Genomic DNA, 23745 nt, shown 5'->3' with positions numbered 1-23745 from the left:
ATTGGAGCTGCCTTTCAACACTGTCGCCTGGCCTCCTAACACACGTAGGCTAGTACACCTGATGTAGAGAACACCCGTTGTGATGGGAATTTGAGATTGTTTCTTTGAGTTATACTTGAGCTCCCAAAGGAAGCCGTCAGGGACATTTATCCTTACCATCCTTTCCTAATTTCTTAACTTCTTTTCTGATTTCTTAGCAAAAATAAAACCCAAAATGTTTTTATTTTAAAGCAAAATTATACATTTTGGACCAAATCAAAGTAGAGTTATTTATAACTCAGTTATGAAAAATCATGCCCTCTTGAAATATGGATGCTTTGGATAATAAGCATTTCTTTTTTTATTTTTTAATTTTTTTTAAATTTATTGGGGTGACAATTGTTAATGAAATTACATAATTTCAGGTGTACAATTCTGTATTACATCATCTATAAATCCCATTGTGTGTTCACCATCCAGAGTCAGTTCTCCTTCTATCACCATATATTTGATCCCCCTTACCTTCATCTCCCTCTCCCCACCCCCTTTACCCTCTGGTAACCACTAAACTATTGTCTGTGTCTATGAGTTTTTGTTTCTTATTTGTTTGTCTTGTTCTTTTGTTGTTTTTGGTTTATATACCACATATCAGTGAAATCATAGGGTTCTCTGCTTTTTCTGTCTGACTTATTTCGCTTAGTATTATACTCTCAAGATCCATCCATGTTGTCACAAATGTTCCTATATCATCTTTCCTTAACGTCGAATAGTATTCCATGGTGTATATATACCACAACTTCTTTATCCATTCATTTATCGAAGGCATTTTGGTTGTTTCCATGTCTTGGCCACCGTAAACAAAGCTGCAATGAACATTGGAGCACACGTGTCTTTATGTATAAATGATTTCAAATTCTTTGGGTAGATACCCAGGAGAGGGATTGCTGGGTCATATGGTAATTCTATTTGTAATTTTTTGAGGAACCTCCACATTGCCTTCCATAGCGGCTGTACTAGTCTGCATTCCCACAAACAGTGTATGAGGGTTCCTTTTTCTCCACAGCCTCTCCAACACTTGTTACTATTTGTCTTGTTGATGATAGCCATTCTGACTGGGGTGAGGTGATATCTCATTGTGGTTTTTATTTGCATTTCTCTGATTATAATAAGCATTTCTTATACTGACAATTTGAACAAAATTACATGAACATAAGAACATATTCTTCTACCAACTAATTTATGTTTTGTTTATTTTAGCTATCGACAGCAAAAAGATGAGGAATCTTCTTAACAGCCGTAAGTTCAAAAACCCGCAATTAACTGTCTCTTTCATATCAAAGATAATGAATAAAAGCCATAGAAAAGTTAGTAGAATTTACCAAGATTGTTTATTCCATCGAGGTATAACTGACATAACATCATACTAGTTTCAGGTGTACAACATACTGATTTGATATTTGTGAATACTGCAAAATGATCACCAAAATAATACCAAGATTTTTTTTTTTGGTTCATTTCATGTTTTGTAAACCAAACACTTAGTCTTTTTATTATTGTTTATTATTTTTAAGACACTTAAATTTATAAATTTATGACAAATAAAATTTTAAGTTTTTTTGACTTACAGAATGTGGTATAAAAAGAAAATTACACAGCATTTTTGATATTATAGCATATAACTATATTTCTATAATTCTATTTTAATATTTAAATAATTATCTTTTAATATTCTCTCACAATTCAGTGTTTTTATTAAATTTATTGGGGTGACATTGGTTAGTAAAATTATATAGATTTCAAGTGTACATTTCTATATCATTTATATATTGCATTATGTGTTCACCACCCAGTCAGTTCTCCTTTCATCACCATATATATGACCCTCTTTATGCTTTTCTACCACCCCTCTTACCCTCAGTAACCACTAAACTGTTGTCTGTGTCTATGATTTTTTTGTGTTCATTTTTCTTGTTTGTTGCTTTCAATTTTATATCCCGTATATGAGTGAAGTCATATGGTCCTCGACTTTTTCTGTCTGGATGATTTTACTTAGCATGATAATCTCAAGATCTATCCATGTTGTTGCAAATGGCAGTATTTCATCTTTTCTTATGGCCAAGTAATATTCCATTGTATATATGAACCTAATTTTCTTTTTCCAATTACCTATCAAAGGATACTTTGGTTATTTCCATGTCTTGGCCACTGTGAATAATGCTGCAAAGAACATAGGGGTACATATATATTTACAAATAAATGTTTTCAGATTTTTTGAGTAGACACCCAAGAGAGGGATTGCTGGGTCATATGGTAACGCTAATCTTAATTTTTTTGAGGAACCTCCATACTGTTTTCCATATTGGCTGTACAAATTTACATTCCCAATAGCAGTGTATGAGGGTCCTTTTTCTCCACAATCTCTCTAACACTTATTATTACTTGTCTTGTTGATAATAGCCATTCTAACAGGTGTGAGGTTGTATCCCACTGTGGTTTTGATTTGCATTTCCCTAATAGCTAATGAAATTGAGCATTTTTTTCATATATCTGCTGGCTGTTTGTATGTCTTCTTGGGAGAAGTGTCTGTCCATGTCCTCTGCGCATTTTTCAATTGAATTGTTTGATTTTTTGGTGTTAAATTGTATGAGTTCTTTATATATTTTAGATATTAGCTCCTTATGAGAGGAATTGTTGGCAAGTATCTTCTTCCATTTGGTTGGTTGCCTCTTTGTTTTGTTGATGGTGTCCTTTTCTGTACAGAAGATTTTTAGTTTCATATAATCCCATTTATTTATTTTCACTTAAACTTCCCTGCCTTTGAGGTCAAATTCATAAAATTTTCTCTGAACCCAAGGTCTGTAAATTTAGTATCTATGCTTTCTTCTATGCAATTTATTGTTTCAGATCTTATGGTTAGGTCTTTGATCCATTTTAAGTTAATTTTTTTTTAAAAAATTAAAGTTTATTGGGGTGACAATTTTAGTAAAGTTACATAGGTTTCATGTGTACAATTCTGTAATACATCATCTATATATCACATTGTGTGTTTACCACCCAGAGTCAGTTCTGTCTATTTTGTCTGGTATAAGTATTGCTACACTAGCCTTTTTTATTATTATTATTTTTATTTCATTTCCATTTTCATGAAATATCTTTTTCCATCCCTTTACTTTCAGTCTGTGTGTGTGTGTCTCTCTCTCTTTTTTTAATGTTTTTGTTGGGGAATATTGGGGAACAGTGTGTTTCTCCAGGGCCCATCAGCACCAAGTCAAGTCGTTGTCCTTCAATCTAGTTGTGGAGGGCGCAGGTCAGCTCCAAGTCCAATCGCTGTTTTCAATCTAGTTGCAGGGGGTGCAGCCCACCATCCCATGGGGGAATTGAACTGGCAACCTTGTTGTTAAGAGCTCACGCTCTAACAAACTGAGCCATCCGGCCGCCCCCTCTGTGTGTCTTTCAATCTGAAGTGAGTCTTTTGTAGGCAGCATATGTAAGGGTTTTGTTTTCTCATCCATTCAGCCACTCTATATTTTTGATTGAAGCTTTTAATCCACTTACATTGAAAGTAACTGTTGATATGTAACTATTACTATTTTATTATATATATAGTCATATACATATGTCATATATAGTCTACATATATATGAGTATATGTAGTCGTATATATATATGACATATATATGACATATATATATATATGACATATATATATATCACACACACACACACACACACACACACACACATATATATTTCTTAAAGAAGTCCCTCTAACACTTCTTGCAATATGGTTTGGTGGTGATGAACTCCTTTAGCTTTTTCTTGTGTGGGAAGCTTTTTATCTGTCCTTCAATTTTAAATGACAGCCTTGCTGAGTAGAGTAGTGTTGGTTGTAGATCCTTACTTTTCATCACTTTGAATATTTCCTGCCAATACCTCTTGGATGAAAAGTTTCTGTTGAGAAGTTAGCTGACAATCTTATAAAACTCCCTTATAGGTAACTAGTTGCCTTTCTCTTGCTGTTTTTAAGAGTGTTTTAAAGTGGTAACTAGTTAGGCTTCTTCCTGTTAAAATGTCTCAGATTTTTCGCATTTTTGTTGAAATACCTGGTGCGAATATTTTGCCTTCCTCTTCCCCCATATTGGTACATATTCATGGTCTTTTGTGAACAAATATATGTCCATTAAAAATACTGTAAGCACAATGTGATCTATAGATGATGTATTAAAGAACTGTACACTTGAAATCTATGTAATTTTATTAACCATTTTTACCCCAATAAATTTTAATTAAAAATATAAAATAAATATAAACAATCTTATGAAAAAACATTGTAAGGATACTGAAAAATAATTAATATCTGCTCTATAGAACATGCAGCATTTAACATACATATTTCCAAATATTATCAGCACTCATATGTTTATTGTTCTGATTTATGTTTTCTGGCTTTGAATACATATTTTTCTTTCACTGTGTACTTTTTCTGTAATACACGCTTTGTTTTTGTTTATATCTTCTTGTTTGCCTTATATTTGTTAAATCTACATATGAACCTTATTTTTTGTTTATCAAACTAAACGATAAAGAACAATATTTATAATGAGGAACTTACATTCTAAATTTCTCTTCTCAACTTCAATTGATATTCCAAACTTTCATAAATAACTTTACAATTTTATTTATCTCTTAATGTTTACATACTTTATCAATATTCTTTTTCAAAACATTATGTTCCATTTTATCCTTCTTGTTAGAGTTATTTATCCACCACTAAAGTCTCCTGTTATAATTTTTCTATTTCCCATTCTTGAGTCTTGATTTAGATTTACCTTTTGCCTGCTAAATTGTATCTTCAAGTCATTTTTAAACAAGAAAATTATACAAATGATATATTTTCTTAGTACTTGCATATATGAGAATCACTTTCCATTTCCTTTATCTCAACATCTTATAGGATTATGAGGTCATAAACTTTCCCAAATAATTCTATACATATTACTTTTTATTGTTCTAGTTATTTTTGTTGTTATAAAATAGAAGTCTAAAGCTGGTGTGATTTTTATTCTTATGTATGCTATCTTCTTTGTTTCTGGATGAAATTAGGAAATCTTTATCCTATAAGTTTTTTGCCAATAGATCGAGATGTGGTTGTATTTTGTACTGAATTTTGACAAGGACACTGTGTTTTCAATAAGTACACTATTTTTTTCTCATTGTGGAAGAACATCCTTTCATTATAAATTTTAAGATTGATTCTGTTTAGATTGTTCTTTTATTCTTTCCTCAGGAACACAAATGATTTATTATTTGAATGCCCATTTTCTGTTCTCCATCTCAAGGATTGTTTCTAGTTCTAGTTCAGGTTACTTTCCTCTGCATTCTGAAAGAGTTTATCAAATCTATATTTCTGAAAACCACTTAATCTCCATTGTCTGGTGTCACTTTTTCTCTTTACTCCTCCATGTGGATTTTATATCTGCTATGATATTTTTGTGATTTTTTTCAATTTTATTTAATTACAGAGAGCTCTTTTGTTATATGTGTACTCTTATCACAGCATATTTTTTCCCTATGGTTGCCTGCTTTTGTTATATTAAGATCATATTTTCTTGTATATCTTTGCTGATACCAAGCACATGTGTCCTAAATTTTTTTTTTTTATAGAAAATAACTTTCAGAGACATGTCTGTCTTCTGAGTTTATAAATCATCTGATTTGGATGGCCCTAATCATGCTGTATAGTTAGATGCAGGCTTATGATCTGCTCTTGCAAGCAGAGTACATGAAAACATCAGCTGCCCTCTTTGTACCTCCAGCTCCATCATTCACTGATGTCAGAGCTCTGCCTTTCTCTATTTAAATTGCTTTTCATGAGGTGTCTTGGTCCCTTCATAGTGCTATAACAAAATTCCACAGACTGGGTGGCTTAAACAGCAGATATGTATTACGCACAGTTCTGGAGGCCAGAAATCTAAAATCAGGGTGTCAGCACAGTCAAGTGAGGGCCCTCTTCTGACTTGTAGACTTCTTACATCATTACGTGGCAGAAGATACTAGGGATCTCTCTGGTGCCTCTTTTATCAACCTTTAATCCCATTCATGAGGGCTCAACCCTCATCACTTAGCATCTTCCAAAGTCCCCACATACTAATACCATCACCTTTAAGGGTTAGGATTTCAGCATAGAAATTTTGGGGATACACATGCAGACCATTGTATGAGGTGACTACATTTTCATAGAACTTCTCATCTCTTTTGTATCCCTATAAAGGACAATATACTGGGAATTGTGGCTTCTGAATATACACATAAAGAAAAGAGTTGATGAGTCACACTGGGATGGTTCAAACTGTAGTTTCTGCGTGGCTGGGGACAGGTGCAGCGCAGCTCTTTTTTCTGGGCTAGGGAATCACAGCAGCAGTGAGCCAATGAGTTTGTCAAACTTCTTCCTTCCATACAGTTTTAGTTCACAGGATCAAATCTGGGTAGTCCAAAAATTTGCTTCTCAAATCAACCCACTGGATATTGCAGTTACTGAAAGTTACTACCAGAATTTATAATGTTTTCATATCTTTCCAGAATTTTTGATGTTTTTGCTCCTTTTGCCTTTGAATAATACCATAGACTCAAAATTGTCATCTGCAAGTTGAGGATAATAACATCTACTATTGAGAGTTGTGAAAATTAGAGAAAACATATCTAGCACTATGTACAAGGCCTGGCTCATAACCAGTAGATATTATTTATATTATTATTACCTTATGCATATTTTGAGGGGAAGTTGGGAGAGTTAGGCACTACTGATATGATGCCATATTAACCTAGAGACCCTATTTGTTCAATTTTATGCTCAGCTTAAGCTGAAGCTATTTAATCCTGAGTAAATTTTGATGTACATGTTAATAGGATTTCAGGCAACTATTTTTACCTGTTTTTGAATAAAACTCCTTTTTGAAAAAAAGAAATGTATTCTTAACAAAAATATAAATAATTAAAAGGTACATTAATAAAGTATACTAATACACTTTCAAATTTTATTTAAGGTTGATTTATAGTCTAATCAATTTAGGGTTTGTTATCAGGGAATTAGAATTTTGTTTTAAAACTAGACTTCCAAATTTTAGAAAACTAAAAGAGATGATTATTCTTTAAGATTATTAAAATTCAAGGCTTTCCAAAGACAGTGTATAAATTCATGTCAAGGGAGAATCATGACCTATATTCAGTATTGGGCTCTCTTGCAGTAATAAGAATACAAACATTGTTGTGGATCCTCCTAATTTTATATCCAACTCTCACTTACAAGCTGGGTGACTTCTAGCAATTTATGTTCTCTATCCAAGGTTGAATTTATTCATCTGAAAAGTGTTTTGTTGTAAATGTACCTAAAACACTTAACAGAGAATCTATATATTTTGATGTTCAATTAATTACCTACCTATCTATTTACTCATCCATATATGCACTATATGGAAAGACAGAAGTTAATTCCTGCATTGGATGCCTTGAAATGTTAGTAAGTATTTTTTCTGAACCTCAACAGGATCAGTAGGATCCTTACAGAATAACCTCAGAGACCGAGTGCTAGGAATAGGTTAAAGAGTAGCAGGTCCGATAGATTATCTAAGCATCAGTACCCAATGCAAGTCAGTATATGCATTTTCCCCCCTCCTTTTTATGAAAACAAGCTAATGTATATTTCTGTGATAGGCTGTGGAATAAGGATGACACCCTCAAACATGCCACTACCAGCATTCACTTCTACAGAAAGGATTATCCAAGGAAGGGAAACATCTGTGGAAGGGGAGTGGCCATGGCAGGCCAGCCTCCAGCTCAAAGGGGCTGGTCATCAGTGCGGAGCCAGCCTCATCAGTAACACATGGCTGCTCACAGCTGCTCACTGCTTCCGCAGGTAAGTTCCCCAAGGCTGCTGTGAGTCTTCCTGTTTTCATTATCAGTTGCCATCAATTGATTCAGTGTTGGGGAAGAGTCCAATCTCACCCTCTTGTCCTCTGCTCCATTATGGATGGACCCTGCTCTGTCCCCTAAAATACATTATGCTTGCTCTATGCCCTATTCATTCACCCCTTTTCCCTTTTCTCAATATCTATGTTTCATTTGTATCACTCTCATGGTTCTTATATATTTTCCTGTATTATCACGACACTACTGTTATATTTCCTACTATGTCGTAAATTATTTTAGTGTATATACTATTATACATGTAACAAGTTTAAACTCTTCCACGTATTTAAGGAGAAATTCCAGCCACTGTTTTATTTGGTTTCTGTTACTCCCTCTATCCTTCCACTATCAATATCCACTATCACTTTATAAATAAGAAAAAAATCAGAGGTAGCGCTGTTGAAGCTCCCTCTCCCAACTGCATCATCCAAGAACCCCTGTGGGCTTGTGTGGACAAGAGAGGTGTGTGGATGCAGCGAGACTTGCCACCTTGTCTCACTGACTTCACAGTATGGAAGGTTCGTCATACAGGACCTGGCAGGAACAATCTGTTTGAGATTTCACAGTCGTAGCTTTAAAACTCAGTTATGTCAGTTCACATACATGGGTATACCCAGGCACCCTATTGCCCTAGGAGATCAGGGACATACCTTCATTCCCCCTTGAGGTTTCAGCGTCATGGTGCAGAAAGCTTTTCTTTTTAAACTCTCAAAAGATAAAAGCTCTGCATGAAGCCCTGGACAGTGGAACTGTTCACACACCCGTTCAAGGATACCATCTTTGGTGAGTCTAGGAGGTTCTTGACCATCCTTCTAAGGGTAGCATTCTTTCTAAGGTGTCTACACCTTCATTTATGGGGTTGATGTGCAATGGGAATGACTAAATGAATTTAAGGTGATTGTCTATCATGCTCTTGTGAGAGAAGAGAAAAGGGACTCACTTACATGTATTTACAAACCCCAGAATAACTAGCATCACGCCTTAAGTGAACTTGAGTTTCACTAATTTTTTAAGGCTTTCTGATTTTTTTGTTCACATAGTGTTCCAATCTTCATACTTGTTTTTGGGAGTGCCATTCATTTCAGTTTATCACTGATCTCTGTTTATGTAAATTAAAAATAATAAATCCAGAATGCCAATTAATTAATATTTAGTGAAAAATATAAGCAATAGTGATTGAGATATGTGTTTTGGCAGGTCCAATGCAGTCTGTGTGTTGACAGGCCTAAATGGGAATTGGCACTGAGTTTGATAAAATAGAGATAACTGGTGACTTTGATAAGAGAAATTGTGGTGATATAACAGGGATGGGAATGAATTGAAGAGAGAATAGAAAGAGGATTGGATTTAGTGAGTTTGGATGACACTTTCAAAGATTTTTTAAATGAAGAAGAGCAAAGAAATTTGACAGGTAAGGGTGGTTATGGACTCAAAGGAAGGTTTTCTTAAAATATGAGTGATGTTATAGCATATTTTATGCCTTTAATAATAATATAGAAGGGTTGGGAAAGGTGATGACACTCAATTTTGAGGGTGATATAATTTCATGTAAGGGAAAAGGGATGACTATGAATGATATCTACTGTTGTGAAGGAAAAAAATACAGGGTACTTTAAAGACAATGCCATAATTATCCAGAGTTTTTAAATTTTTATTTTTTCCTATGGAAATAGTGTAGGTTTAAAAAATCATTTTAAGACAAATTTTAGCATCTTTATGTCTTTAAAAAAGGAAACAGTGTGGGTGGGGAAAAAGTTCTTGACAGGATATCATGAGACCTGGGCCATCTTTCCCTGACACTAACCAGCTGGATATGTCCCTCATCTGGGCATACCCAGCTGGTTCTGCCCTCACATTTAACTTCTGAGTCTTATTGTCCTTATGCACAAGCATGTTGAACCTGGCCTGTTACGTAAGTCTTCCTTTCTGGTTGGCAATGCATGAGGAGAAGGGGTACTTGTTTTATGTACTCAATTAGTTTAGGAGCTCCATGAAGACTGAAGTCATATATGTCTTATATCTTCCAGAATTCTAGTTTTCAAATGAAAGCTTCAGCCCTAAGATTTCAGCTTTGAATAAAATCTTACTTTAAAGTATAAAGAACTAAGATAGCTGAGAGATGAGCCCTCCACATCTCCTGGTCCCCATCCTGGATATCTGCCTAACCATTTCTGGGGCAGTGCCTAGTACTTTGAAAACCACTGATATTTCATTACACTTAAACATTTATGATTCACTAATACATAAACAAGGAAATCCCATTTATTAATTCTTCTCTGTCTGATTTCCTTCTACATAATTTTCCTCTACAAAGAGAATTTCAAGTTTCTATATATTTCTAGTCGTTCTTGATGGGGATAATTTGAAAAAGAGAAAAACTGGGCTTTGGAGGAAATAGGGAAGTAAAGAGATGGTAGGACTAGACAGAAGTGGATTGTGGTATAACTTTGTGGGAAAGAAAAGCATGTGCATGAAGGGAGAGCCTCAAAAGGAGAAAAAGGGACTAACCAGGCCAGATCAAAGGGCAGCCGGAGTTTTAACAGCATGACAATGAGTTAGAGCTCTCAGTTTTTGAATATCAGGATAGGGTCTGGGTGCAGGGTGGAGAAACAATCCTGTATACACATAGAGTTTGTATTCACAAGCGACAAATTACACTTTGTCTCAGTGATCACAGTAAGAGCCAGTAAACAAGAGCTGACGAGTGAGTCATAAAATAAGAATGGAGGAAGTGTTGGATACAGAGGGAAAATGCCTCTTCATATGAATAATATCCAAAACAAATCAAAATCAATATATAACCATTTCATTGAAATTATGGAAGACAATCTGATGAGTTTCTAATAAACAAGGAATTAAAAAATTGGAAATTAATTGTATAGTACCCATTACTATTATTAATCCAAATAAAGCACGGGAATTTCATTTAGGTGCTATTCTCTTTTTTAATTTTAGAGGATATAAAATATTTTCAGAGCTTTCATAATCTCTTATATCATCAGTGTTTTTAATCTCTTTTTTCAATAAGGTCATCAACTGCAAATTTTCTCACCATAGGGATTTTCCAGGAGTATAATCCCAATAGTTGGGGAGAAATACAGTCTTAATCTTTTTTGAAGCATAAAGTTAAGCATCATAAATTTTATCTTTTAATGTTTTGCAGAAATAAAGACCCAAGTCAATGGATTGCTACTTTTGGTACAACTATATCATCACCCACAGTGCAACGAAGTGTGGGGAAAATCATCCTTCATGAAAATTACCGTAGAGAAACAAATGAAAATGACATTGCTGTGGCTCAGCTCACTACCCGAGTTGAATTTTCAAACGTAGTCCAGAGAGTTTGCCTCCCAGATTCATATATAAAATTGCCACCTAAAACAAGTGTATTTGTCACAGGATTTGGATCTATTGTAGATGATGGTGAGTATCCAACCCAATTTACTTAATACAAATATGCCTTAAGCTCTAACAAGATGTCTTAGGGCATCCCTCTTTAGATTTTGAGTAAAAATAATGTTGATTATTCAGTGTGTATGGCCCTGAGCAGAACAGGGGACTGAGGGTTAAAAAGTTAAAGGAATCAAGTTCCTATTCTTGAGGATTTCACAATTAATTGAATCAGTGCTAAGAAAGGGGAGGTTAATATAGAAGAAAAGAACACACTGTTTTAGATACTCTAAGAGGGACAAAATGCTATGGGAGTACAAGGGAGTAAATGATCCAAATTGTATATTTCCCATATGTAAACACTCCTGGTTAGCATATACTTCAAACCACAATCTTCTAATAGTTTTTTCTTTCTTCTTTTTTTTTTTTTTTTGTCTAAATTCTTCCTCATTTTAACGAAACTTTATGGTGATCAAAAACATGAATGCTTTGTGACTGTTTTGAGAATGTTCATTTTGGTTAGTTAATAGAATCTGTATTTCTTTTCCTCTGTCCCACCTCATAGGAGGTTTAAAAGACATCAATTCTAAAATTTTATAAACTGAAGAACAGAACTTAAGCTTTCCAGTTACTAGTTCATCCTCTTTAAAGAGAGAGATTAATTGAATGTTTTAAAGTAGGAAATAAAAAATGTTTAAGGTTCTATCAAGGATATCCTGAATAAACTAGGAGACAAATGCTAATATATCTTAATCTATTTTTTTACAGAACTCATATATGTAAGATTTCCCAAATGCCCCATGTAGCTCCAACCTGACTTTGTGAGAGGTTGTTTTAAGTCTCTTTTAGTCTTCCCTTACCTCATTGCTTGCTCAGAGCTACTCACCACCAGCTTTAATCCCATACTCAACTGTGCAGTGTTCTCTCCTAACTCCTGGCCCTGTTCTGTGCTGCTGTTCGATTGTTAGCACATATTTGGCATCCATTCTATTTCCCATGCTTCGAGACACACCTAAATAACACAGAACAGCACAGAATAGGGCAAATAGCTCTGTGCAGCTCATATCCTGGTTTCTACTTGAATAGCTTTTGGAAAATCAGTCAACTTACCTGAGATTCAATTTCCTTATATGGCAAAATGTGCCAGTTGGACAAGATCATTGTGATGGATACTCTCCTCATGAAAAAAATAATATATAATATATATTACACACACACACACACACACACACACACACAATATTGCATGTAATTTTAAAGATTCCCATAATTTTTAAAGATCCACAAATATGACATAATATTGGGCTGCATATGTTTATGGTTCTTTGCATGTGGTTGCAAAGAACCATAAATTATGGTTTATTTTCTGAGACATTTATCACTCAGAAAATAAAATTAGGCAACAATTACTGTTAATAAAGTAATACTGTGCTTTTGCTCCTAGAAATATACAATTTATGTGTCTTCCATGTCTTGGTGACAATTGTATTTGAAGAACATGTTTTTTGTTTGTTTGTTTATATAATAGGACCTACACAAAATAAACTTCGGCAAGCCAGGGTAGAAACCATAAGCACTGATGTGTGTAACAGAAAGGATGTGTACGATGGCCTGATAACTTCAGGAATGTTATGTGCTGGATTCATGGAAGGAAAAGTAGACGCATGTAAGGTAAGTCCAAAGTCAAGGTTAAAACATTAAAAAACACACAATGTGATATACAGATGATGCATTACAGAATTGTACACTTGAAACCTATATAACTTTACTAACCACTGTCACCACAATAAACTTTAGTTAAAGAAAAATACATTAAAAAAAAGAAAGTTTCCATCAGCTATTTCTAAATTTGGTGTATATTTCACTTGGGAGAAAAAAAATAGCATCTATTTTACCAAAGACTCAGTTTAATTAATAATCATAATAACAAAAATTATTATGTTGAATGTTTACTATACACCAAGCCAAGTGCTAAGCACTTTTTAGACATTATTTTATTTAACATGAGTTCAAAGCAGTACTATAATTATCTCTATTTTACAAATTAAGAAATTAAAGTCTGTTGCTCCTATTTCTGGTTCACACAGTTACTTTTAAGGTCTATTGTTCTTTTCTTAAACAAAACTGAAAACAAAAGCAACCTCTCTTCTGAAGAACACTTTATTCAGCTTTGTCATCATCTCTCATGTATCTTGTTTCATCCCCTATCTCTGAGTCTCTCCCCTTTGTCCCTTTCATTCTTTAAAGATTTTGACACCTGAAACAGGTTTCTTCTCCATCTCAAGTCCTGTAATATTGACATTGGCCCATTTGAATGCTGGATTCTTAGTTCCTAAATCTCCTAATTTCCAGTGATCTTCACCTATATTCAGCCACCTATTCTTATTATCTAAAACTCTTCCAACTTCAAAAACACTAATTTCCCAAATCTTCCCATTAACTCATCTCCCCAATCTTACTTTCCGCTTTTCAACTACTCCTGCTTCCTTGGCCACACTGTCTGTGTTCAACTCCAAACTGCCAGCCCTCACTCCCTAACCCACAAAACCTACATATACATTCTCTGTGTTCCTTCTCGGTTTTATTTTTATCTTTAGCTCTCATCATCATCCCATACACGATATATTTTATTTGGCTGGTATACTGTCATTCTCTCTCTCCCACTAAACTAGAAGCTCCATGAAGGAACAGCTTTTTTTTTTTTTGGAGGGCGGAGGGGAGAGGTCTATTTTATTTATTGCTGTATTACCAAAACCTAAAACACTGCCTGGCACAAATATTTACTGGTTGAATAAAATATTGCCTTTCTTCAAGTATATAGAGACCTATAGACAATTGCTTCTCTGTTTTCTCACATCCCATCAGGCCTTTCTTCCATCATCCACTTTTCCAGCTTAGATTTTACTACTATTTTTAAAACACTTTTGCTAATAGCCTATACTCACTTGTTGCCCTCTCTTTCTAGTATTTCTGTCTGACAAAGTCCCAAACATGGAAGAACTCAACTATCCAATCTCCCTCTGCCTGAACCCTGGAAGTCAAATGCTCCTAGAAAATATACAACAGAACCCATTGGTTCCACTATAGGTTCCAGATAACAAAATTCACAATCTTACTGTTTTGTTTGTTTGTGTTTTCCAAATCTACCATCCTCTGAATTCTCCCAACATTTTCCACTTTCCTCACCTTCTGTTTTTTTTTTCTAACACTTTATTTTTAACTGATGATTTTTTGTTTCCCAATTTTTGAAGACAAACAGAAGCCATATGAAGGAAATTTCTCCATCTTCCCAGCACCAGGCATGCAGATTGGCCTTCATCTGGACCCATTTTATCGACCTTCAACTTAGGTCACAACAGAGATGCTGCCTCTAAGGCTGATGATCCCTTCTCCTTTGCTCAGATTTCTCTTCTTTTGGGGAAGTTTTCACTAGCAATTATATCCTATCACTATTTTCATAGTCAGCATTTCTCCTGTTACCATATGTTTCCCTATTCAGATCTCTCAAGTTAGGAAAAAACAAAATGAAGCACCACAACTTTTTCCTGACCCTTAAGCCTCCAGCTAGCAACCTGTCTTCTCTTTACCATCAAATATTTGGAAATGTCTATACCCATTGTCTCAATTTTCTCCACCCCTGCTAACATGTCACACCATTTCTATATGGTTTCTGCCCTATCACTTCAAGAAAAATATAGCTCTTTCTGAGGTTTTCAATGATCTACCAATAACCTCCAACAAACGATTTTTGGTCTTTTTTTTTTTTTTTTTAATAACCTTTTAACAGCATTTAACAATGCTTACCACTCCCTCTTTCCTGAAATATTGTCTTTCGTTGGCTTGTAATGATTTTCATCCTACATCTCTATCTGTTCCTTCTCTGTCTCCTTTTCAGGATCGTTCTCTTAATCCCAGACATTAAATTTTGATCTATACTATGCCTGTTCCTCTTTTTACTCTATACTTTCTCCCTACAGACTCTAATTCACTTCCATGGCTTCAATTATCATCTTTTTGCAGATGATTCATAAATTTATACTTTTAGCCCCCAGCCTTACCTTTGATCTACAGACTTATATACTCTGCTCCACTTGGATATTTCAATGGCATTTCATTAAAAATGTTGCACCTGACTCTGCCTGTTTCACCCTCTCCATCTGATCTTCTTCCTATGTTTTGTATCTCTATGAATGGCAACCCCCTTTCATTCTGTTAAACAAGCCAGAAAGAGCCATTCTAACTTTCTCTACTTATCACTTACTAATTGATCACCTAATTGAATGGATTTTACCTCCTTAAACATCCCCCCATCATCTCTTGCCTGTCTCTCTCTCTCTCTCTCTCTCTCTCTCTCTCTCTCTCTCTCTCTCTCTCTCTCCTCTCTCTCTCTCTCTCACACTCTGCCCCTTCGCCCTTTCTCCTCTCTTCCTCACCTCCCCAACCACATTAGTCAGCTGTCTTATTTCCTTATATTCATTCTATGATACTTTAGTGCATTAGTGAAATGAAAGCCAGAATGGTTTCCAACAAGATGTAATCTGATCATGTCAATGTCAACACTGTCTTTAAAACACTTCGGTGGCTTACCTTCATTTTTTCCTTAAGATAAACAACAAAAGCTTATTAAAATGACCACGGGGCTCCACTTGGACTAGCCTCTCCCTACCTCTACAGCCCCATCACATAACCACTGGACCCCTTGCTGTCTTCTCTCCAGTCTCTTTTTTTATAGGTCTTTACATAAGCCAGGCATGCTGTTTCCTCTACCTAGAACACATTTTGCTCGTACTTCCCTTTTCATGGTCAACTCCTCTTTCTTTAGATACCAGCTTAATTACATCTCATCAGGGGACACTTTCTGGGCCTCCTTAACTAATAAAATTTCCCTATTGCATGTTTCCATAGCACTTACCACAGTTGTAATTTTGCATTAATTTGTGGGCTTATTTAATATCGGCTCTTAAACATAAACTTCAAACTCTATGAGCATCCATAGAACCATTCATACTTGGTCATTATTGTATTCTCAATACCCATCAAAATGCCTGAGACATACAGCAGGAACTCAATAAATAGTTTACAAAAGAATAAATAAAGAAGGTGGAAGAGGCACAGAGAGGTTAAGTATCTTAGCCTCTAAGTATTAATTACAACCAGTAATTAATAGAGCTGGGAGTGATAAGTAGGCAATTCAACTATTGAGACACTTTTAACCTTTACATTTATATCTTCTTATTTACTTAACTTCCTTGTTCCAAAAGAGATTTATGGGGGATTAAAATTCAGCAAGCAAACATAAATTATTTAGGTGAGTAAAAGAAAAAAAAGCCAAGAATAAGTCCATAAAACACAGTCAAGGTAACCATACTCAGCGGAGATCATCAAAATTTTTCATTATGCACAAATAGTGAATATTAAATATTCATAGTAAATATTTTATATACATGCTTACTAAACCATGCATAAAGTATGTAATCAAACTAGAAAAAAAAACTAAGGATCTTGAACTAGAATAATGTAATTATTCCATATGAATGAGTATTAATCTTTCTATAAAAGAATGCACTTTAAAATTTATAGTACAAAATTTTATCTCAAGTGAGAGAAATATTTATAATCTATCTCAAGTCTGGCTGCCTGTTCTGTGTACCAATTTCCTTTTTTTTCTGTGGAGGAGAGATGATTGCAGATCTTCCTACTGAATTATATTAGTTAACAATTTTAAATATTTTTGTTTTTTTCTCCAGGGCGATTCTGGTGGACCTCTGGTTTATGATAATCGTGACATCTGGTACATTGTTGGTATAGTAAGTTGGGGACAATCTTGTGCTCTTCCCAAAAAACCTGGGGTCTACACAAAAGTGAGTCAGTATCGTGGCTGGATTGCCTCAAAGACTGGTATCTAGTATGAACTGTCCATGAATTATATCCATGGCACACAGAGCTAAAACTCCTGCATATTGTGTATTATTTATATTCATGTGGTTTGGATCGGTGCTTTTGCTGAATGTCAAGAAGTCCTTCAGACTCAGACCAATCTAATATTATAAGGTGGCCTTTGTGACTGAACTCTCTTTTTACCCTGAGGGAAGAGGACACAGCAAATGACAAGTAGCACTAACTCCTTACTCACAAAGGAAACTGTGATACTTATTAATAAGATGAATATTTATAAATGGTTTCCCCCAATGGAAAATGGGAAACATCATTTTCTACAGGATATGAAGAGCTGCCAGAGCTGCCAAAATCTTACCTCACATAACACCTGGAACATTTGGGATTCTTCTAGCAAAAAATCAAACAATACTCTGCCCTGAGGATTCAAGGCTTCAGCGTTCTAGCATGACTGTATACTCAGCGGTTAGAAAGGAGAGACATAGGATTTGCAATAAAACTTGAACTCTAACCTGGGTTTATAAATAATAACACAGAGCATTATCATTCACCACAAGAGTTGCCATTTAAAAGATGTTTAAATGTATTTGAACTTGCTTTAACATTGTTTTAAACACAAGCTCTAGCTTCAGGATGCATGTTGTATTGTTAATAAGCATTCTGATTTATTCTTTAACAGAATCATCAGTTGGAGTTAGGCCAGAAAGGAGAATAAAAAAGATTCTTGTGAGCATTTTTCCATGGGTACAAAGAGGATAAAAATAATTGATGGGACCTAGGCATGCAGAGTTTGTTTCAAATGATTAATAACAGAACAAACATTCTAGTTTTTTTGTGGAATGAGCTATCCAATTATTTATTTAGAAATATCTATATCAATATATGGTAACTAGTGCTCTTGTAAGACTTCAACTCTCTGACAGGTCAAATGTCTATCAGAATGTCAGGTTAGAAGAGCTGATATGTGTAAAGCACTTAGGACAATGCCTGGCATATATCATGCACTATATAAATGTTTGCTATAATGGAAAGGAATGTCTCTGTGAGTTTTAAGATAAATTAGCTTAATTTGTCAAATTAGTGGATGACTTTGGGGCTTAAATCAGCCCAAAATCTAGTGGTGGAAAGCACAAGCTTCGGAATCAGGCTGTCTGAGCTTGAACGATGGCACTGCCACATATGAGCTATTTGTCCTTGAGCGGGTTTCTTAACATCACTGTGCATTAGCTCTTTTATCTCTACAGTGGGAATAAAAATGGTACCCACCTCATATGGTTGTTATGAGGATGAAATGCGTTAATACAGGTAAAGCCCTTGGAACAGTTTCTGCACACTGTCAGTGTGGACAAGCTACTATTTATTAGTAGTGTGCTTTGGACACAATAAAACAATATGCTTTTTAAAAACTGTTCCTTGTTTCTTTATAGTCATGTAATTGATTTCAGAATACTTTAAATTAAACTACACACTATAAAAAATTTAAATTACACTATAAAAATGTTAGGTGAACCACTAGATTTTCAAAATCACTTTTTATGTCTGTTTAATACATTTTGAACTATGTCTGCTTGTAGACACACAGGACGCATTGCCATTTGGCCTCAGGGTTTTGACTACAGAGATGCGGCTGCATTCATCTTCCAGCCTCCAATGTGAGACCTCAAGTGCTAGATTTGTTGCTCTGATTTATCAGAGAAAAATTTAACCTGTTTCTTTACTGACTGAAACTTTTGTTACTTTATGTGTATGTATTTATATGTAATATATGTAAACAAGATAAGTATAACTAAAAAAGCTTCTAGTTGTTATTTATAGCTCAATATTAAGATATAAACAGAAAAGTTTCCTCCATACATACTTTCCTTTTAAACAGAAAATGTCACCAAATTTCTGAGTTGATGACTACTAACTAAATATCAACAGAAAAAGCCACGTGAAAAGCTATATCTTTACCCTTCTTTTTACATGCATAGAAACATCCAAAGCTTTCTAGAGAATATTTAGTACATTCAAGATGCGCTTGATTAACCTATTTTATATTAAAGATAAATACGGCCTTTGGTAGAAACAGGAAAACAACTCTGTTTACAAAAAAAGTTATTTTCTAGTATGTAAATTCTATAAAAATGGATATGTGGTTTTGTGTAACTATACTTGTATTTCAGAAGACTGTGATCACTTTTTGCATGTAAGTGTCTGTGAAACTATATATCCTGATTTAAATAATTTTATGCTTAATTCAATTCAGTGACGTTCTAGCACGAATGAGAGGCATATATCCAACAGGCCATAAGTAAATCTAAGAAAGGGAAAAGTGGATTTTGAAAACAGAATTTACATGTACTATTTCTAGTTCAATGATGTCTGACCCGAGTGGTGTTATAGGAGTCATGCAATAGCTTTTCCTCAGGTGTTCCATCTATCAAATGAGACATTAAGCTATCTACCTCATAGCACTGTTGTGAGGCTTTCCTGTTGAACAATAAAGTTGAAAAGGCAAAGAATGTTTAAAATCTGCTCAAAAGAGTGCAAAGTATATTATTGTAAATTTTTATCAATACAGATGGTGCTGCAAATGCATTAAGATTGTAAAGAAGCTTTTTTTTACAGTGTTAGCATATTTATCAATACCATTGCTTTGTGAATTTTGCAAATATATTGTGGTTTTTAAAAAACCTGGGCTTTGCCTCTTATGCTGTAAATGCTATAATAATAGTCACATCTTTTCACAGAAAAAAATCCAAATCAACCTTCAATTTGTCTGACTTATTGTTTTAAAATACAGGTCCAATCCATTAGGCTGACAGTAAACACTACAGCACATAATTCGTATGGGATCTTGATGGAATTTTGGGTGCCATGAGAACTAAAGGGTTAATTTTTAATGCTAGAACAAGATTGGACCCAAATTTTTGCAACTACTTAATCATCTTCTCTTGGTGAAATCTTCATGATTCAACAACAATGAGAACAAATATATATTAATAGGAATCTACCCCTTTCAACTGAATAAAGTTGCTGCTTTGTTAATATATTTATTTGAAGGAATGTGTGGGAGACATTCCTTCATGCAATCATGGAAATAAAAAATAAACTTGTTATAATTTATTGAAACTAATGCTGGAATCATAGCTGTTAGAACCAGGAAGGACCTCAGAGATTATCTATTACGTTGGTGCAAAAGTAATTGTGGTTTAAAGGTTAAAAATAATTGCAAAAACTGCAATTACTTTTACACCAACCTAATACAAGAACCTCTGCTTTTGACTGACGTAAAATCAGAGCCAAAAGAATTTCCCCAAGTGATACAGTAGGTCACAGCAAGTGTAAGAACAAAATCCAGGAGCCCTCACATCCAGTCCCATCATCTCTCCATCACTCTAATTTGAGTTATTCAGGTTCACTAGCAAGGAACACAGAAATTCTAGAAGTCACTGGAATTAGATGATTGTTGCCAAACCAATGTCTCGCCTTGCAAAAATGTAAGGTAAGTTAAACTAGCATGGTATTTAGCAAAACACATCACTGGACAAAACCAGTTTTACAATTAGGACAAATAACGCCACTTAAAACTATATCCAGCTATACTTAAGGGAATGCAGGATGATTTTAATGCAGGCAAAGCTGCAGAGCCCATTACAGGGGCAGGTCAGAGTACTCCATGAAAATTTTACCCTCCAAATCATTACCTTATTCATTCCTTTTCTCACCCTCTACACTAACCTTTGTAGTTATAGAGTAATTTAAAGCCTTGGTATGGTATAAATTAAAAATCTATACCATATTTCAAAATGAGGAGCAGCAAAAGATTTTGAACGCTACTAAAACAACAAATGTTTGATTCTCTCTTTGCTATAGTGAATGCCTCATTAGTCTGTTTTATAAATAAAACTACAGAAAGCCCACTAAAATGCAGCTAATTACAAAGTTTTGATTAAGCTGCTTTTGTAAATACTTACAATAAACATTCTTTTATAGGTTTCAACATTTTTCTTGCCTAAAAGTTTTAACTGTGACTAATAAGAAATGAGAGAAATGCAGTCGTTACACAATCAAAAAACATTCCTTACTCTCACTGTGACTACAATGAGATACCATACTCGTGATTATGTTACATTACATGGCAAAAGAATATTGTAGATATGATTAAGATTACAAGTCAATTGACTTTCCAAGTGGCTCTAATGTAATCTTCTAGAAGTAGAGAGTTTTCTCTTTCTGGCAGCAGAAAAGGCAGAGATTCTAAGTATGAGAAGATACATTACTGATAGCTTAAAGATGAAAGGGACAATGTATCAAGGAATGCAGGTAGCCTCTAGAAACTGAGGACAGCCTAGGCTGACAGGCAGCAAAGAAATAGGGACCTTATTCCTTTCCTCAAGGAGTCTTTCCTCAAGGAACTTAATTCTGCCAACAGCCTGAGTGATCTGGGAAGTGATTTTTCATCACTGCCTCCAGAAAGGAACCCAGCTGAGCTCACATCTTGCTTTCAGCCTTTGAGACACCAAGCGGAAAACAAAGATGAGCTCTCCTAAACTTCTGACCTGCAGAATAAGATTACATAATAAACTGCCGTTGTTTTAAGTGGCTAAGTTTATAATTTGTTACACATTACTAGAACATTGGCCGAGGTATAAAATATTTATTAGCCAATTTGAAACTTTTCTCATATGCTCATTTATTAATTGTAATATGTTCCCATTTTGCCAAAATTTTTTTTTCAAAACAAAAGAGGTATTGGAATACGAAAATGAATGTTGACCGTCAAATCAACTAAAAAAAGACTCAGTAAGCATTGAATGTCGTAGTGTTTGCTGAGGTGCTGATAAGTGTATTTATTGAAAGACATCACAGTTGCAAATGTTTTACTATCTTACAGGAGAAATAGGTCTTAAATCTAATAATAAGCAAAATTAAAATTAGATGATTGGTTGAAGGGAAAACATAGGTTAAGGGTGGTTCAGATAGTGTGAGAGTCAGGAGATTAAAGGGAAACATCCTGGAGGAGTTATCTTTAGAGTCTAAGGACCCTGTGTAGACAGATTCTGATTCAATGATTTGATTTTACAGTGAGGTGGACTTTGAATTGAGAACTGAACTATACAGAAGGGAAGTGATATTTTAGGCATGTGGGCAAAGATGCAATGAGGAAAAAAGGTTTGGATCAACAGAAAAGAAAACTCAACTTCAGAGAAGGTAAACACCTCTATAGTTACATAGGAGAGCACATGGAGAAGAGACAATTAGCAGTTGAAGCCCTTTAAAATGGCAGTTGGCACAAATATATTTTTATTGTTTCACTTTAAAGCTCAATACTCTTTAGAGTAAATACAAACAAATGACTGGGCCAGATGTAATGAGTACATGTACTATCGCACTAAGAAAATCAAGTCAAGGGCTATGAAATGCTTTATGAACACCTCTGACCTTGTTTCACACTTGCCTCTGAAAGAGATGAATGGAAGGGCCTGAAGACCAGACTTGTACTGACTCAGAAAGAAAGAGTGCCACCTCTTAAAAGAGAAATACAAAGCCATTCAAAGTACTTAGGGATGTTGCTTAGGTTTCGAACATAATATTGTTTCTCACTTAATTATCCAGAACCAGGAAATTTTTCCGGCAGTAAAGACTTACAAGGGATTCTTCACCTCAAACCATACTATTGGTTAAAGTATACCCATCCCAACCTGTCAAACTAGTTTACTTTAAATCCTTAAGCACTCTTTCTTTAGTCAGCATACAAGTCTGAAAGAATGCCCAGGATGCTGCTCATTTGAGGAGAATTCACAAAGCAGCACCGAGGTGGAGGAGTTTGCATTCCCAACAGCGTATGATGTATCAGTAAGTTTAACTTTATTTTCATGTTTGAAAAGATTCATTTCAGATTGTGGTTTCCAATTCAGGCAATTATTCTAAATTGGGAATTTGGTTTTTTTTTCTATTGTCGTTGGAGAAAATAATAATATAGTAATGTTAATAATTTTTATTTCAGGAAACCATGCTAATGATTTTATATCTAGGATTTGAAAAATTTAGCAGGTTGGATTTTAACTGACAAGTTTAATGTGAAAATGAGATAATCACAGAGAGGGAGGAAAAACAGAGAGAGAGGTGAAATTTTATAGATTTGTAGGAATGAAAGGATGGGGCAAGGAAGAAAGTGTTTTCTCATCCTCAGTGCGGAGTCTAGCATATATAATGCTATTTGTTTAGCATATATAATGCTAAAGTATGCATTTAATTGATACATTGAAAATAGAGGAAAGACAAGTTGTATAAGAAATACTGTATTTTAACCCTAATTCTGAAATTGATAAATATAATTAAAATGCAAAAAAATGAATCTGAATTTTAATGACCTTTGAGAAATTATTTGCCTTTTAAAACAAAATTCTAAAAAACAATATAAAAACAATTTGTACATAAGAATATAAAAGCGAGAAGCAAATAAATAATTCTAAGATTTCTGTATTTTAATAGACTTGGAAGGAAGTCTATAGAAACTAAATGAGAGAG

The 23745-nt window shown here is 34.5% G+C and overlaps 1 protein-coding gene across 1 annotated transcript in view; it reads left to right on the top strand.

Moving 5' to 3' along the window:
* LOC308499242 (transmembrane protease serine 11F-like) overlaps positions 1-17240 on the top strand; it is a gene marked incomplete at both ends in the record, with an annotated part of 98295 nt that extends 81055 nt beyond the window's left edge. The window contains 5 exons of the mRNA XM_081052304.1: positions 1237-1275; positions 7690-7891; positions 11108-11367; positions 12863-13005; positions 17082-17240. Coding sequence (XP_080908430.1) covers positions 1237-1275; positions 7690-7891; positions 11108-11367; positions 12863-13005; positions 17082-17240 — 803 coding nt within the window. The remainder of the gene's footprint in view (positions 1-1236; positions 1276-7689; positions 7892-11107; positions 11368-12862; positions 13006-17081) is intronic.
* Between the last annotated feature and the right edge of the window lie 6505 nt (positions 17241-23745).

The sequence above is a fragment of the Rhinolophus hipposideros genome (assembly GCF_964194185.1).
Source record: "Rhinolophus hipposideros genome assembly, chromosome: 1".
NCBI lineage: Eukaryota > Metazoa > Chordata > Mammalia > Chiroptera > Rhinolophidae > Rhinolophus > Rhinolophus hipposideros.
Note: the sequence above shows the minus strand (reverse complement) of the source record. Positions and strands in the feature narration are given on the sequence as shown.